Here is an 18,886-nt window from a genome sequence, read left to right on the forward strand (position 1 = left end):
TGGGTGGGTGCATATATGCGTGGCCCAAGGACACAGACAATGGGGCAGTGAGGGCCTGGGGTGGGGGGAGGGCAGGCTGGAGGGAGTCAATGAGGGAAAGAAGGGGACATGTAATACTTTCAACAATAAAGATTAAAAAAAAGGAATCATGTTTAACATACTATTTTGTAACCTGATTTTAAAAACTTAATTATATTTTATAAGATTACATGACCTCCTTTAGCATTTTTTTGATTTCATGCACAGTGTTCTATAATTTAGATTTACTAGTATTTCATTTGTCAGCCCCTTCATTATTGAACATTTAAGTTATTTCAGTTTTTTGTTCTTTTAAATAATACTGTGATGAAGAGCCACATACATGACTCACAATACACTACCCATTAATTACTTGGGATACATTTTTAGAAGTAGATTTACTGAGGGTTTGTTTTAAAATTGGCTTTATATATATATATATATATATATATATATATATATATATATGTATTTTTTTTTTTAATTTTTATTTTATTGATTTCAGAGAGGAAGGAAGAGGGAGAGAGAGAGATTAGAAACATCAATGATGAGAGAGAATCATTGATTGGCTCCCTCCTGCATGCCCCCCACTGGGGATCAATCTTGCAACCCAGGCATGTGCCCTGCCCGAGAATCGAACCTTGACCTCCTGGTTCACAGGTTGATGCTCAACCACTGAACCACCCTGGCTGGCTTGGCTTTATAATTTTTAAAAAACAACCTGCAACATGAGATCATATTGGAGTGAGAGCTCTATAAGGTCAGAACTACGTCAGCCTTGTCTCCCCACCACTGGTTGTGCTTCTAGCACCTGCACAAAGTTTGGCATGAAATAGGTGCTCTGGAAATATCAGTAAAGGGCCGCATGAGTGTTTCGAGAAATGCAAATTATGAAACTCTGTGTTGGTCTAGAAAGGTTGGTCTAGAAGAGGAAATTCCAGGAGGAATGTTGCCAGTAATATAAATGATTCCAATCCCTCCCTGTACTCAACCTATAATCTTTTTTTGTTTGTCAAGTGCTACAGGGTGATGTTTCTCTTTTATTTCACCAGAGGGCAGTGTTCCAAGGATTATCACAGGAAGCCTTGTCTGCCTGCATTCAGTCGTTACTTGGAGCATCAGAATCTATCAGCAAAAACAAGGTTTGATGAAGTGTTAGGTGAAACCTTGTTACCTATAATAATATTGGGGAATACAGCATTTATGTATAGGCACATACATATAAAGGCATTTTGGCAGGAGGATTTCTTTGATTAATGACTTAATTTTGAGAGAAGCTAGAATTTCATTGTAGTGCTAAATAAAGATGATACTGTATAAGAGAACTCTAAGTTTGCTAAAGCACCAAAAATAATAATTAGGTTATAAATTCTATAGGATAAAAGTTTCTTGTTATAGCCTTAGCAAGTGGAGAGGTGCTGGATTGCTGTTTTCCTTAGAATACCAAAACAGGGTTTTCAAGGAAACACAGCAAATTATAATCATACCTACAATGATGTTTTATTTTACATTGGTGTTTTAAATAGTTTAAATGGCCTCACTTGGAGGAAATCAGCCAGTTAGTTTGGAAGACAGGCAATTGTGGCTCATGGGCTATTTGTTGCCATGACTTTGTGACTTACAGTTTTTAATCAGTAAGGGATCCGGGGCTGAAAACGGCTGCCATGTGCTTCTTCCATGGCCCCTGAGATTTTTCCCAGAAGTACAGCATGGTTGAAAGTGTTGCTCTGCTAACTCTTCACTTAAAATACCGCTGCCTACAGGGAGGGAGCTGTGGGGCTGTTTCCAGCTAAGATTTCTTTGCTGCTTGGATTGTTCAAACCTTGTTAACCTTTCTGGTCTGCCAGATTTATAAACTTGATTTCTAACTTCAAGGCTTTAGACAAATTTAAAAAAATATCTTCTCACAAAAGAGATTGGGACCCAGTTGCTAGGAAAGTTCTCCCTTTGTTTGTGACCACTATGTTCTCCCATTTATGGAATGGGGAAGGAAATGACATGTTGATACGGGCACTACAAGAGGATGGAAAGTTAAGTTATAGACAGGCAGGTTTAAGTTTTTAAAAGTATTTCCAAGTCTGATTTTGATAATCCTCACCAGAGGATATTTTTTCCTTTGATTTTAGAGAGAGTGGAAGGGACAGGGGGAGAGGGGAGAGAGAGAGATAGAAAGAGAGGAACATTGATGTGAGAGAGACACATTGATTGGTTGCCTCCTGCACATACCCCAACCACGGCCAGGGATTAAACCTGCAACCCTGCAACCCAGGGATGTGCCCTTGACCGGGAATTGAACCTGCACCCCTTCGGTATGCTGGCCAAAGCTCTAAACACTTAGCAGCACTGGCCAGGGCCATATTTTTTATAATAGGTGAAATATAAATAAGTATGTAATGAAAACATACATTAGAAAAATGTAACATTGAAAGCTTTTGAGTGACTGTGGATTTTTCCTCCTTTCCCCTACACTTTTATTTAACTTTTCAAATTTTCTACAATGAGCATGCATTTATTGGATCAGGAGGGAAAAAAAATCCTAATTTAGAAAAAGTTCATATGTTTATGTCCTCTTGTACCTCTTTTTTTAAGGGAGGAGCTAAGAGCCTTTTGATTAGTCAGTCTTTGCCCTCATTGCCTCTTTTATCTCATTCTGTTTTCTACATATTATAAGGGGTGTAAATATGTATGAGGGAGCCCTCAGTTTGGTAGGCATTAGCGAATTTATTTTCATGGCTGAGTTTGTATACTTTTGCCTTTCAGCTTTAAAAAAAAAAGAGTTTATTTGAGCCAAACTGATGACATATGTCAGGGAGTAAGTTCTCAAATGCTCTGAAAAAGAAGTTTTGCAGTTTCTTTTATGCATTTGAAATTAAGAAAGGTATGTAAGGGAAGATTACATGGAGGTGGGAGAAAGCAAGGTGAGGATTGGATTATTGGGCAGAAGATTATTTGCTCTCTTGAGGGTGGTTACATCTTAGAAAGAGGAGTCTGGAAAGAGGCATTTTAAAGTATGTTCATCTAGATTCACAGAAACAAGGCACAGGACTTTAAGACAAAAATAAGCCTTTTAGTAAAGAAGTTGTATTCCTGGGGCATAACTACCCATTATGACCTTCCTGGTTAGGATTTTATGATCAGATGATCCTGAGGTTACTTTCCATTGAACCCCCTTTTTTTGGTCCACAGTTCCCCCTTTTGGTTATAAATCAATCCAAAGGATGCATTGATGACCAACCTTTTGGTTGGACAGTGTAGTCTCACAGCGCTAGAAATGCTCATTCCTAAGAAGGCTCAGTGTCGATGTTCTCTTATTGACTATTGGGGATGAGGCAATACCATAATCTTGGGATCTGAGTTGAGGCTGAATTTTTCGCAAAAAAGGAAAGGACAGTTAAATGGAAGGTAGTTAGGTCATATGGGCTTCATTGTGAATAAAACACTGGATCATTTCTATTCTGTGAACTCTCATGTTTGAGTTTTGCCTAATTGCCAAGTTCTGTCTATTTTTCTGTATTTGGCATCTAGTATAACATTTACATAAGCCATGAAAAGAGTATAACAGTGATTTTTTTAAAAGTACTTTAATATCTCTATATATTTTTAGTTGATTTCAGAGAGAGGAAGGGAGAGGGAGAGAGAGATAGAAGCATTAATGATAAGAGAGAATCATCAATCAGCTACCTCCTACACGCCCTTTACTGGAGATTGAGCCTGCAACCCAGGCATATGCCCTGACTGGGAATTGAACTGTGACCTCCTGGTTCATAGGTTGATGCTCAACCACTGAGCCATACTGGCTGGGCTTAACAGTGATCTTATACATGTTCAGTCATCATAACAGTAGAACTATATACAAAAACATAAAGAACAAGTATAACTATTATTATTATTACTTTTTTAATTTCTCACCCAAGGATATTTTTCCATTGAATTTTAGAGAGAGTAGAAGAGAGAGGGAAAGATAGAGAGAAGTATTGAGGTGAGAGAAGCACATCGATTGGTTGCCTCCTGCACAAGCCCAGACCAGGGCCCCAGGCCAAGGAGGAACCTGCAACTGAGGAACGTGCCCTTGACTGGAATCAAACCCGGGACCCTTTGGTCCACAGGCCGACACTCTATCCACTGAGCCAAACCGGCTAGGGCAAATATACTAGTAACTATTATTATGACTAATATCATTAGCATACAAGTAGAGACAATCAAGCAAAATGGATCCTGAGTTCAACATCAATCAGTAGGTGTACAGGTCTTGTTGATGTCTTGGGATAGCTGTCTATCTCTGATGTTAGCAGGTTCTCATCCTTGAGGAGTCTTTGATGTCCATTGTAGGTGGAGGCGAGTGTCAGAAGTGGGTAGCTGTCCATTTGTGGTTATGTTCCTAATAAATTCTCTTCCAGCGAGATTGGAGAGCGTCTTTATTTGATGTTCTTTCTAAAAAACAATATCTAAATCTCTGTCTCCTGGGAGCTCACTGTGAAAGGAAGCCGTTATCAACTTGGTATTTTAAGTGACTCTATCAAACCTTGGCAGTAGCGTAAGATGTCTCCGTTCAATAATGTCAGCTCATAGGTTCCTTCATCTGAGTTCAGCTTAAATGCACAAAGATACATAAAGGATTATAACAAACAAAAAATGGGGTTTGCCAGGGAGCTAGGAAAAGAACCAACCAGCCGTTGTGGGTTTCCTGTAGCCTCGACTACTAGTATATAATTTATGATCATTGTTTACCCATATAGTATACCCTAGAAATTTTTCATCAATTATTTTACAATGTTTCTCATGCAATTTAACATAAAAAAACAAATCCTTTGAGGTGTTCCAGGGGTCCTTCTGGTACACTGCAAAGTTATTCCTATGTATATTGAGATTTTAACCCTTAAAACCTCAATTTCGAATGAAAATTAAGAAGTAAGCAATTTGCATTTTTTAGCTTAGCAGATTTATGAGGACATTTTATAACCTCTAGAAACATATTTCATAGTTTTGTAAAGCCCAGGTAAAATAAAGACATGTCTGTTTTACTTAAACCAACAAACTTAAACTAGCTTTTATTTACTAAGGATTAATTTTAGATATGTGAACTTGAAAAGCATTTGAATTATTTTCTGTATGTCTGAGAATTTTAGAATACCCAATCCCTACAAGCACTTGCTTTTAAATCAATTTTAACAATACCATCCAGAGGTAGAAAACTATTTCACATTTACTACATATATAGACATACATAGACGGACACAGACAGAGAACAGTTGGATCCAAGTTTTGTTTTGGAGAAACTTATAATTTCTATCTGTCCTTGACAAGTCAAGTTCCAAATGATCTTTCCCCCGCTTTTAAAAAATATGTTTTTATTGACTTAGAGAGAAAGGGAGAGGGAGAGAGAGATAGAAACATTGATGAGAAAGAAATATCAACATCTATTAGCTGCCTCCTGCATGGCCCCCATGGGGATCGAGCCTGCAACTGGCATGTGCCCTGACAGGAAATTGAACCAGCGACCTCTTGGTTCATGGGTCGATGCTCAACCACTGAGCTACACTGGCTGGCTCCCCTTTTAAAATAGGACAGGCATTTTAATACCTCAGAGGAATGGGTGGACACCTAAATGACATCATAGGTTGATCCATTTATGTAAATCCTCTTTTTGAAGCTTTGAGAGACCAATTAAGTATGCTTTCTATTCTTTCTGCCTAATTTTATAGCCGGTTTTTTCTAATTGTGAGTACAAAAGATTAGAAGTATCAGAGGATCCTCATCTTGGCTGTCTGAGTATTAACAGGAGGCTGACAGTTGTAGGACTTGTTGGCCTCAGAGGCATGATTTCCCCTGTTAATTTTTTGTTGTGTTTTGTGGTTTGTTTGTTTTGTTTTTGTTAATCTTCACCCGAGGATATTTTTCCATTGATTCTTAGAGAGGGAGGGAGGGAGGTGGGGAGAGAGAGACATTCATGTATTGCCACATCGATTGGTTGCCTCCTAAACAGATTGAGCCTGCAACCCAGCTTGACTGGGAATGGAACTGATGACATGTGGGCCGATGCTCTAACCACTTAGCAACACCCCCAGGGCTGTTTTGTTTTTTTCTTTTTTCAAAAATATGTTTTTATTGATTTTTAGAGAGAGAGGAAGGGCGAAGGATAGAGATAGAAACATTGATGGGAGAGAAACATCGGTTGGCTGCATCCTGCATGCTTCCTACTGGGGATTGAGCCTGCAACCCAGGCATATGCCCTGAGTCGGAATCGAACCAGTGACCTCTTGGTTCATGGGTTGACCCTCAACCACTGAGCCACACCAACTGGGCTTTAAATTTTTTTTTTTTATCTTCACCCGAGGATATGTTTTTATTGATTTTTAGAAGTATAAGAAGGGATGGAGGTAGGAAGGGGGGGGGGGGAGAGAGAGAGAGAGAGAGAGAGAGAGAGAGAGAGAGAGAGAGAGAGAGAGAAATATCAATGTGAGAGAGAAACACCAATCAGTTGCCTCCCGTATGCGTTCTTACTGGGGATGGAACCTGCAACCCAGGTATGTGCCCTGACTGGGAATCGAACCTGTAACCTTTTGGTGTACAGGATGATGCTCCAGCCAACTGACCCACCCAGCCAGGGCTCCCCTGTTAATTTTGAGATCTGTAAAGTCTGAAAAAACTTCTAGGAAAAACTAGCCCTTATGTGCACGAGTCAAATGCAGGGAATATCCCTATAGGGACTACTTTACACCCTAGAGGAAATTTTTCTCAGGCAACCCCACAAAGTTTATTAGTCACCTAAGAATACCCAAGCAAGAGCCAGAGAGAGGTTAACAGATGCTTTCCAAGGCACAAGCCCTTCTCTATCCCTTTTCTCGGGGTGAACTCATTGCAGGACACCCTGCCCTTCTTCCCAGGCTTCTCTGGGGTCAACTACACTACTGCACTGGGCGACTCCCGGCGCCCATCTCCGCCACTCTGGTTTTGGGGTCTGAACAACTATCATCACCCCAATGGCTATTTGGGTTGGGGAAGCAAGTGTCCTTTCTCTTTTGGAGCTAAAGAGAGTTCAGTCTCTCATTTAATCAGGGAAGATTTTGTTCAGATCCTCAGTAAGCAATCCACCTAAAAAGCTGAGAGTAAAAGCAGCACCCCATTTTCCCCTTTTACTTTAGTTATCTCAACCCTTACCACATTGAGGGTTTTCTAAGAACAGTTCAAATAAAGTCATGGCCTGCTACTTGAAGCAAGGAGGCCCGGAATTCTGAGAGAAACTCACCCAAGTTCATCCGATGCCAAGTGGGGAGCTGGTGGGGCACAATGGGCCCTTGCTTGTACCTTGCTTTGCACCAGGTCCAAATCTGCAGGGTGCTCCTGGGTGGGCTTCTTTGGAATCCTGCTGACTATGTCAAGTAAATGTTGATGAAAAGAAAACATCAAAATCTGTAGAGAATTTTTATAAGAGTTCATTTGAACCAAACTGACAAATATGCTAGAGAACCAGATCCCAATTCCTCCTCAACTTTTTAAAAAGTCATCAGTGAAAATGATCACTTAATGTCTAAGAGAGTTTTTTAAGACAAGAAATTGTTCTTGTATACTTAAATTGAGCATCTACTATATCATTAAACTAAAATGATACTGTTCTGGATCACAACAGTTTTAGTAAAGTAAATTGAATCTATATTGTATTATTTTGTCCATTGAAGTTGTTAGTTCTTTTTTATTTTATTTTTATTATTCTTTTTTAAACTTCACCCAAGGATATGTTTATTGATTTCAGAAGGAGGGAGGGAGAGAGAGAGAGAAACTTCAATTTGAGAGAGAAATATCAATTGCTTGCCTTCCCGAACTCACTCCTACTGGGGATTGAACCCACAACCTAGGTATGAGCCCTGACTGGAATTGAACCTGCAACCTTTTTTTGGTGTACAGGACGACGCTCCAACCAACTGAGCCACCTGGCCAGGGCTGGAGTTGCTAGTTCTTTTGAAAGGAGAGCAAGTATTCAAAATGTGCAGCATTCCCCACTTATCTAATGCTCTGTTCCAAGTGCAAAGGTAGTTTCCGTCAGTCATACTTATGTGTGTACTTAGAAGGTGGGGAGAGGCCATAAAGGAGTCATTTTGTTTCACAGCCCCTTTATTCTTTCCCTGTATAATATATAATATCCTATATAATAAAAGGGCAATATGCAAATTGACCAAACGGCAGAACGACCGGTCGCTATGATGTGCACTGACCACCAGGGGGCAGACGCTCAACCCAGGAGCTGCCCCCTGGTGGTTAGTGCGCTCCCATAGGGGGAGCGCCGCTCAGCCAGAATCTGTGCTCACGGCTGGTGAGTGCAGCAGTGGTGGTCAGAGCCTCTCCTGTTTCCATGACCTCGCTAAGGATGTCCGACTGATGGCTTAGGCCTGCTCCCTGTGGAGAGGGCCTACGCCGCCAGTTGGACATCCCTGAGGGCTCCAGACTGTGAGAGGGTGCAGGCCAGGCTGAGGGATACCCCCCCCTGCAAGTGCGTGAATTTTGTGCACCAGGCCTCTAGTGTAGTATAATTTCGTTGAAATATTTTCAAGGTAGGATTCTATTTTGAGGAGGAGCAACCAGCCTTGCTCTTGTTTTGTAGAGACTCTTTTCTGAAGTGAGAGCTATGATTATTCACTCTTTGGGTCAGGGCTTTGAGAACTAAGGCTGAATCACAGACTCTTATGGATGGGTCCTGAGAGGACAAAAGGAGATGCAGAGACTTTCAGGGGTATAGGTAGCCAGTGCTCTGTTGGTGGCAGGATAATCCAAAATGGCAAGGCCAAATCATTGTACATTTGGAGGCTCCTTTTGTACTTTTGTATAAATATGAGTATTTCTGATGTTCTGGATTTTGAAACCACTTTGATCCAATAGTGAACGCCACATTACTGAAGAGAAAGCTAGAAAGGCACGGGAGGACAGAATTGTGCTCGCACTTTGAACTTTTATTTTCCTTCCTGCTCTGTGCTGGTGTTCTCTTCTGCTTTTGCACCAAGTTAAAATACGTTTGACTTCTCTTTCTGTGTTGCTTTACAACCTTCTGTCAGATTTACTTTCTAGAATATGCTAAGTAGAGCTGGTAACAGTGTTAGTAACAGTTTGCAGCAAGATTTTTCCAGATAATTCTAATCTGTATAATATGGGGAGAATTCATTGCACAACAAAGGAGTGTTGGTGCCATAAAGTTATGCTAAGAGTAAAAAAGTTAGGTTAGGGCTCATAAACTTAGGTTAATATAGATTAATAACATATGTATTTTATATGTTCATATTTTTATTTAATCTGATAACATACATTTTCTGTCTTATTTAGACTCAGATTGATGGACAACTTTTTTTAATAAAGCATCTGTTGATTCTTCGTGAACAAATTGCTCCATTTCACACTGAATTCACCATTAAGGAAATTTCCCTGGACCTCAAGAAAACTAGAGGTACTTTATTGTCCTGGCTGGCACAGTTGGGTGTGTTTGACCTGTCCAAATGTATCAGCACAGGGTATAGGTTTATTTTATGTTCATCTGCAATTTTTTTGCATGCTGTGCTTGCTAAGCATGTCACTTGTTTATACTAAACTGAGCATCCTAATTACATCTAACTTGCTGTATTTCCTTTATGAAGGGAACTATATCTGAGCATTTCAGTTTGTAATATATCATTACCTCTCTTAGACTCTGCCACATACTACCATAACCAGTTAAAAAATGAAAGATCAGTATAACAGCTACCTACAGTGTCAGCTAATTGGGATGGCTTTAAACATTGAGTTTGTCAGTCCATTAACATTCAGAAAGCATCTGGGTAAAGGGAAGAATATTTATCTGAGTCTGAAAAAGTCGGGTTCTGTTTCTGGCTCAATATTTCCTGGCTCTTGCGTGATCTTGAATAGGTGTCTTAGCTTTCCTATGCCAGGTAAAATGAGCATAATCAACATATCATGATACCTTTACCAGGTTATCAAATCAATTAAGATCATTAAGAATGAAAATATATGTAAAGTGCTTTGTAAGCTTATGGTGTTTAATGTAAGTGGTGTTATTGTTAAATCAGTTGGTTGTTAAGTAATGTAGATAGGATCTTGAGTTGGTAATATAGGATCATTTTGGGAAGATGCCTCTATCCTAATCATTTGTCTCTGAATTAATAAGCGATGATTTCTAAAAGATCAAAGTAGTTATTTTTTAAGATGTTGACCTTAAGCAGTGAAGAGTATACCACACATATCCTTCATTTTTCTTAATTACAAAATTACCTAAACGTCATCTTTTCTTAATCATTTTCAAGAGAATTCAGCTCTAATGACTTAAGCCATTCATTTATGTGATGAATGAACTCTCTTATGTCTTGGAGGAATTGAGAAAATTCAGTCACTCAAATTATTTTCTGTATTCTGTGGTTCAGTGGAACTAAATATAGGATTTCCAAGGGTAGTAGTAGGTTGTTCCCTAATGACTGTGTCTATAAATTAGTAGACTTTATTTAACTCACCTGAGAACCAACGTGGTCTCATCATGAGTCATATTAAACAGTTTGTTCTTTTTTTTTCTTAATGCTCTCGTCTTTCCACCACAAAGAATGCTCTTTGGTTCGGTTGGAATTTGGATAGTAAACTTGTGTGTTATTCATATACTTGGTGATTTTTTTTTTTTAAACAGCAGCCCAATTTCCTGGCTTTTATCCTCAGAGAATGCATAGTTTTTCTAGAGCTTATTCTCATCAGAAGCTTCTGTCTCTCAACCATTCTAGTTGATTTTCTTCTTTCTTTTCAGTGTGAGATGTGGGAATAGTGCTCTTAACCTTGAAGAATGCCAGGCACTGAGAGTCCTTACTTTATTGTAGTGGTGGGATAAAGCAGGGCTGATCTACTTTCTTTCACTTTTTCAAGTTCATAATTTGTTGCTGCTGGGCTCTAGTATAGATCCACTGAGGTGTGAGAAAATGAAATACCCTAAAATTTTGGCAAATATTGGTTTAAAGTATGTTTTTTCGACAGTATATGTAATTCTACCATATGCTGATTTGATTCTGTTTATTGCAGACACTTTGTCAGGTATCTTGTAGGAAAGAGAGCAGACACAAGGAGGCATTTACTAAAGCCTTACTCTGAACACTGGATCTGATAGCAAGTTCTTTTTCAGTAAGATCAGGTTCAGGGCAGTAAGTGCAATTGCGGTAAAACTACAGTTGGAAGCATTGCATGCTTTGCTTTCTCCAGTCTCTCTGGCAAAGCAAAACAAACAAAAATGGTCTTTTCTGATTATCCCTTAATAATACTTGCTATCTTTACTTTTAAGCCTCTAACCTTTCATGACTAATGTTATATCTTATTGCATTTGAACATCAATGAGACCTCGATTAATACTTCATATAGATCTAGTTGGTCTGGAGGTTAAGGGGTAAATATGTCCTTTTGGTGTTTTCTTTCTGGCTGACACATTAGTTTATTCACTCTACTTCAAATGAATAAATTTCTGTGCCAGCCAGGATCTTAACAAAAGAAGCTGGGTAAGTATATGAATATTTCAAAAAACAAACTATTAAGCATTATAAGAGTAAAGTAGTGAAATTTTCAGGTATCGATTACCATTTATCATTTTTCTTTTTTTCTATAAGTGAATAGTTAAGTTTAGTAGTCATTTTGCATTTCTGACTTCTAGAAAATAACGATATGTGGGTGCCGTGGCCATCTTGGCACTAATCTCAATGTCATCGTGGAGATGAGTTGGTGAAAACGAAACTGTTCTTGCTTTGTGGTCATAGAGAACTAGTGTATGTTATTAACACTCTGAAACAGTAACTCAGTTTTTCTTTTGAAATTGTACATATTCACTGGATGAGTAATTTGTTTCACAGACGCAGCATTTAAAATCCTGAACCCTATGACTGTTCCAAGATTTTTTAGGCTGAATAGCAACAACGCCTTGATAGAGTTCTTGTTGGAGGTAAGAAGGAATCTGTTTCGTTTGTGGTGGGAGATAAACTGCATTCTTTACATATCTGGTAATTTTTAAGCACGCAAAAGCAGGAGGAAATTGTCTTTTTTAGGGCACTCCTGAGATAAGAGAACATTATCTTGACTCTAAAAAAGATGTAGACCGTCATCTGAAATCGGCCTGTGAACAGTTCATTCAACAGCAGACCAAGCAGTTTGTAGAGCAGCTGGAGGAGTTCATGACAAAGGTATAGACCTTGGTGCATATTTGGTAAAGTAATTTTGAATGCTTCCCTATATTTATTTTTCAATTAATTACTCTCTTGTGAAACTCTGGCAGAAAGAGATAGTAAGCCTAAGTCTTAATGATTTCGTCTAGGACATCACCTTGTTTCTTTTTATAGAAGCTTTTTGTTTCGAACTTTTAGATAAAAACTGCTTATAGCAGACCTCTGGGTACCTGTGTTATGTTGTCCTCATTGAGAGTATCTGCATGTGGTCTGGGACTCTCACTTTTCCTTCCTAGATTAGCACCTGTATGGCAGTCCTGCTTATCAGGGCTTCCTGGTAAGTGGGTGAACTATTTTCCTCTTTGTTTTACATGCTATTTCTCCCTTCCCTTTGCACGGATAATTGAAAATTGGTTTTGTATCATTGCATTGTGTTTTTTGTTGTTGTTGTTAATCCTCACTGGAGGATATTTTTTCCATTGATTTTTAGAGAGTGGAAGGGAAGTGGGAGAGAGAGAGAGAAAGAGAGAAAGATTGGTATGAAGGAGACACATTGATTGGTTGCCTCCTTCGTGAGCCCTGACTGGGGTTGAGGGTTGGGGATCATACCTGCAATCCAGGTACGTGCCCTTGATCAGGAATCGAACCAAAGACCCTACAGTGTATAGGCAGATGCTCTAACCATTTAGCAACATTGGTCAGGGCTCATTGTTAATCACTAGATATATGAGTTTATAATCATCTGTATTTCTCTGTCTCCTAGCTAAAATCCATTAACTATCTAATGCCAGCCACTGAAAAATTCAGATCATGACTATTTTGACTTTCCTGTTACAATCTAATCATTAAAAAAATTTAAGTGTTTTTACTAAGGACTTTCCTCATAAAGATGTTTAAAAAGTCTTGAAATTAACTTTACTTTATTGAGCCTTTAATGCTTGTCCAGACTTGTATTAGAAAACGTCATAAAAAGAATAGAAGTATCACAGACTTTTCTCTCAAATTTACTTAAGTAAGTCTTAACTGGGAGACAAGATGTATCTATGAAATGACCAGGAGATAGCTAAGCAAATTGTTCATTAGTGACTTGTTGCAGGCATCAACACTAATACCTGAGCCTGTGATAAAAACAGAATAGATTAGTTTTAAAAAACAATAATTACCAAAAAAGCAAACATAGAAATGTTAAACCAGTCAAACTACTCTTTATTTATTGTTGGGGCATGTTACTGTTTAGTGGCTTTTAGTCTACTCATATCAAGTATTTGGGGCGGGGGGGAGAGAGATAGAGATAGTTAGTTCGTTCTCTACCATGTAAATTTAAAAAGAGATGGTGGAAATGTTTTCCTCCTAGGTTTCAACTTTTAAAAAATGGTACAGATATTGATACTTTGTAATTTATTCATAAGTCATCATAGTTTTTACTAATGTAAAACCAGCTTGTAGATTATAGTTTGTACAGGGTAGGGCGAAAGTATGTTTATAGTTGTTTGTATGGAAAATAATACAATAATTAACAAATAATAATACAAAAATAACCTGTTTTGTGTACTCAGAGCTATAAACCTACTTTCGCCCCACCCTGTATTTTTGGGAGAAGATTCCACATTAATACTAGTGGGAAATGTTGTAGATGAATATTTTGTAATAACATCAGCAGAATGAAACTTCCCATAGAAACAAGTTGATTATGATGAAATCTAGGATTAAAGGGTTTTTCTAGAAAAGTACAGTTTCCTTGAAATCAAGAGAATGAAAATTGACTGATGTGATTCTCTAAGCTGACATTAGTATAAGTTTGATAAATCTGGTAGTACTATACAGTTGTGCATTTTAAAAGACTCTGGACATGATGAACATTTTTTAAAAATTAGAGGCTTATGTAGAAATATGTATTCCAAGTCTGAATTATATAATGGTTCTCCATGAACATACTGCGTGTCTATAGTGGGGACCTAAATATAGCTAAGCTGGTCATGCATCTTTTTTTTTTTTTAAATATATTTTTATTGATTTCAGAGAGGAAGGAAGAGAGAGAGAGAGAGATAGAAACATCCACGATGAGAGAGAATCATGGATAGGCTGCCTCCTGCAAGTCCCCCACTAGGGATCAAGCCCACAACCCAGGCATGTGCCCTTGACCGGAATCGAACCCGAGACCTTTCAGTTCGCAGGCCGATGCTCTATCCACTGAGCCAAACTGGGTAGGGCAGTCTGCATCTTTTAAAAAAATTTTTTTTATTGATTTTAAGAGAGAGAGGAAGGAAGAGGGGGAGAGAGAAACATTGATGTGAGAGTGAAACATCGACCAACTGCCTACTGCACGCCCCCTACTGGGGATCAAGTCCTAAACCCCGGCATGTGCCCTGACCAGACACACAACCAACTGAGCCAGACCAGTAAGGGCTCATGCATCTCTTTCTCTCTCTCTCTCTCTCTCTCTCTCTCTCTCTCTCTCTCTCTCTTTTTTTTTTTTTTATGCATCTCTTTTATACTCTCCTCACTGTGGGATTTGTGAAGGAAAGACCCTCCTCTAGTCATCATTGAGAAGACAATTCCATCCCCTCTTCTTATTCTATGGTACCTCATTTTTCCTTTTCCAACTCTGGCCCTTCACTGCTCCTCATTGAGTTTCCAGTCAACATATTTAGTAGAGGACTGAGCATCCCTTTTATGTTATCTTACTCCAAATTTAGGTCTTCCCCTGCCCTGTTGGCATAGAGTGAGTCAAAGGTAAAGATATATACCATATACACATGTGCATGCCCAAACATGCATACACACACACACACAAGCATGAAATGTAAGCACTAGAGTTCACAGATATATGTGATCATTTAAGACATGGCTTCTTAGAATTTGTGGAGCAAATTTTCCCTTTTTCCTAGTGAGTGTTGTATTGAAAAACTTTAAAAAATGATTTTTAATTTTTTATAATAAATATATTTTTATTGAATTCAGAGAGGAAGAGAGAGGGAGAGAGAGATAGAAATCTCAGTGATTAGAGAGAATCATTGATTGGCTTCTTCCTGTACACCCACATTGGGGATTGAGCCCACAACCCAGGCATGTGCCCTGACTGGGAATTGAACTGTGCCCTCCTGGTTCGTAGGTCGATGCTGAACCACTCTAGCCACGCTGGCCGGGCTAAAATGATTTTTTAAAAGCAAATCTGTAAGTGAAGTTTTTTGTGCCTCTTTTATTATAGTTGGCATTTTATAAGGCAACCAGTGCTTGCACCTTGATAAATGATTGTAAGAAAAACAGCATCCATAGGTACAGAAAGGAAACAGTATTTGATCTTTCATTTGGATGTATGCTTTTAGGTGTCAGTACTTACCATTTGGATGTAAGTCTCATCAACAAAATGTCCTCAGCTTGTTTTAAGCTTGGACTGATTTTATAAATATACTAGAGGTCTGGTGCATGAATTCATGCACTAGTGGGGTCCCTCGGCCTGGCCTGCAGGATCAGGTTGAAACTGGCTCTCTGATATCCCCCAAGGTGTTCCGGATTGCGAGAGGGCGCAGGCCTGGCCAAGGGACCCCACTAGTGCATGATCAGGGCTGGGGAGAGATGTGAGAGGTTGGCCAGCTGAGGAGGGATTGTGGGAGGGCTCCAGGGTGTGTCCGGCCTATCTTGCTCTGTCCCAATTAGCTGGACCCCAGCAGCAAGCTAACCTACCGGTTGGAGTGTCTGCCCCCTGGTGGTCAGTGTATGTCATAGCGACTGGTCGACCGGGCGACTGTCTGGCCCCTGGTGGTCAGTGCACATCATAGCTAGTGGTTGAGTGGCCTTAGCATATCATTAGCATATTACGCTTTGATTGGTTGAACTGATGACCGGACGACCGGACACTTAGCATATTAGGCTTTTATTACATAGGATATGGGTTTGCATAGTAAAATAAAATGTGTGAGTATGTGGAGAACATTCTTAGGTTGTTAGAAGACTTATTTTTTAATTTTTATTTGTTAAAAAATATTTTTATTGATTTCAGAGAGGAAGGGAGAGGGAGAGAGGGATATAAACATCAATGATGAGAGAGAATCATTGATTGACTGCCTCCTGCACTTGCCTCCACTGGGGATGAAGCCTGCCACCTAAGCATGTGCCCTGACCTGGAATCAAACTATGGCCTCCTGGTTCATAGGTCAACACTCAACCATGAGTAACACTGGCCAGACTCATTATGTTTTAACTAGAGGCCCGGTGCACGAATTCATGCACGGGTGGAGTTCGTAGGCCTGACCAGTGATCAGGGCTGAACGGGGCCATCTTGCCCTGTCTGGGTACGGGGTGCGGGTGAACCAGATTCAGAGCTGTCAGGGCCCCAGCAGCACGCTGTCCAACGGCTGATTCTGTGAGGAATCGGGCTCCCCGCTCCCTCCTGTCTGAGTCCAGGTTGTGGGTAAACCGGATTTGGGGCTATCATGGCCCCAGCAGCAAGCTAGCCAACGGCTGATTCCATGAGGAATCGGGCTTCCTTCTTCCTCCTGTCTGCATCCAGGGTGCAGGTTAACCAGATTTGAGGCTGTCAGGGCCCCAGCAGCAAGGTCTGGGTCAGTGTGCGTCATAGCTACCGGCTGGTTGTCTGGTCATTCCGGTCGTTCGGTCGTAATGGTCTCTTAGGCTTTTATATGTATAGACTACATATAGGTAGGTTTAAATAGTGGTAAATATCTTTTGAGAGAAGTACTAGTTTAATTTGTCATCAATGAAATGAAACTTTTTTTTGTCTCTTTTACTAGGTTTCAGCATTAAAAACAATGGCCAGTCAGGGAGGACCCAAGTACACTCTCTCACAGCAGCCATGGGCACAACCAGGTATTCATATTTTGCTATCTGGAATTTCTTTTTTTTAGGATATTGATTAATTTCCATTTATATAGTCCTTTCTCTGACACTTGGAGTAGGTTTCCTACTCTTACTGTGGTTTAGCTTAACTCAAGATGCAGTTTTGAGCTGACAGGTCTTTTTTTATTGGCCACTACTACCTGCATTTCAACAAGCATTTCAAGGAAGGAAGAATGTTACACACACACACACACACACACACACACACACAGTTAAAAATAAAATGTGGCTTAGATGGAGACACTGAGGCTGCTGGTTTCTGTACAACCATTTTTCATGGTTTGATGAAAATACTGAGGATGAAAGTATGAAATTACAGCGTGAATGCTACTACTATTTTCAAGTATTATAAAGGAATGTGGTACATTATTTTGTTCATCATTTTATGCAAGCTGCACCCTCTGTTCAGTGTTTTAGAGTGTTTGAGAAAAATAATAAAAATTGTAGTGTCAGTTGGGAGTGGGCAGATATGCTTGAAATGTTCCCAATCTTACTCTTCCTTAAATGTACATTTTTTAGAAGATTATTTTTGTTGCTGTTGTTTTTTATCTTTAGCATTAGACATTACTCATTTAAAATCATGACTAACTTTGTGCATTATTTTAGGTACATTTTGTGATATTTTAAGTTGCCATTAAACCAGAATAAATAATTTTGTTAGGTGGTATATTTGGCCGTCCTTCTCCTGGCCCATACTGTGATAGTGATTCTCTGAAACTAGAAAGGGCAAAATGGCGAAAAAATCAGTGTTTTAATTTGGGATAATTTGTGTCCAAGTTGGTAGGGAAGCTTTTTGCTCATTGTGAGGGAGATCCAAAGGATGATTCTGGTTTAGCATCTACAAAGAATTGACTGTCGATAAGCATATAATCTAGAATTAGGTTTTTAATATTGGTTTTCCACATAAATGAACGTTATGTCTATCAGGTATTTCTTTTGGGAAAAAGAATTGAGGCCATTCTAAAATTTTCCGTTATTATTATTTAACTAGAGGCCTGGTGCATGGATTTGTCAACAGTGTGGTCCCTCAGCCTGGCCTGTGCCCTCTCGCAATACAGGACCCCTTGGGGGATGTTGGACTGGTGGTTTTGGCCCGATCCAGGGCCTGACCTGTGGGGATTGGGCCGAAACCAGCAGTCCGACACCCCTCAAGAGATGTAGTAATGCGCGAAGCAGCAGGAGGCCAGGGAGGAGCCTGAGTCCGGGCCAGGCCCCGCGCCGCTCCCGCTCATGCTGGCCCCGCTGCACCTGCCACCGCTGCCACTTGGTAGCGCTGCTGCGGAGGCGGGAGAGGCTTGCGCCGCCACAGCTGCGCTTGCCAGCCCTGAGTCGGGTATCTGGTGCCCGTCGGTCAGCTGAGCGTCGTTCAGCAGAGCGGCGCTCCCACTGTGGGAGTGCACTGATCACCAGGGAGCAGCTCCTGCATTGAGCGTCTGCCCCCTGGTGGTCAGTGTGTGTCATAGCGATCGGTTGACCAGTCGTTTGGTCTTTTGGTTGCTTAGGCTTTTATATATATAGATGCCTCATGTTAATTAACAAATTAATCTATATATATAAAGAGCCAGGGTCTGTAACGTCCATAATGACTGAAGGGACAACTGAACGCCAGGCTGCATGTGCAGCAGGCTCAGGTGGGCGGGGACTGGCGAGTGGGCTGAACTGCTGACCTCTGGGGGGAGGGGGGAGAGGTGGGGCTGATCAGCAGCTGCCATGGCTGCTGGCAAGGCCCAGAGAGAGCAGGGTCTGATCCCCAGCCTTTGTGGCAGCTGTTGATCAGCCCTTGCCTCTCTCTCTCTGGGCCTCACCAGCAGACGTGTCTCTCTCTCTCTCTCTCTCTCTCTCTCTCTTTATCT

At 40.2% G+C, this 18,886-nt stretch overlaps 1 protein-coding gene across 13 annotated transcripts in view; it reads left to right on the forward strand.

Moving 5' to 3' along the window:
• The window catches only part of COG3 (component of oligomeric golgi complex 3), an 85,029-nt gene that overhangs the window by 52,295 nt on the left and 13,848 nt on the right, over nt 1-18,886 (forward strand). For 8 of the 13 annotated variants that reach the window (XM_023748443.1, XM_023748431.1, XM_023748424.1 and 5 more), the window contains 5 exons: nt 1,071-1,160; nt 9,328-9,448; nt 11,868-11,956; nt 12,060-12,194; nt 16,928-17,003. In XM_023748443.1, the coding sequence (XP_023604211.1) occupies nt 1,071-1,160; nt 9,328-9,448; nt 11,868-11,956; nt 12,060-12,194; nt 16,928-17,003 (511 nt within the window). Of the gene's footprint in view, nt 1-1,070; nt 1,161-9,327; nt 9,449-11,867; nt 11,957-12,039; nt 12,195-16,927; nt 17,004-18,886 lie in introns of those variants that run through there. The other 5 variants (XM_023748451.1, XM_023748440.1, XR_002827490.1 and 2 more) reach the window with 4 other exon arrangements.

The sequence above is a fragment of the Myotis lucifugus genome, unplaced genomic scaffold (assembly GCF_000147115.1).
Source record: "Myotis lucifugus unplaced genomic scaffold, Myoluc2.0 scaffold_7, whole genome shotgun sequence".
NCBI lineage: Eukaryota > Metazoa > Chordata > Mammalia > Chiroptera > Vespertilionidae > Myotis > Myotis lucifugus.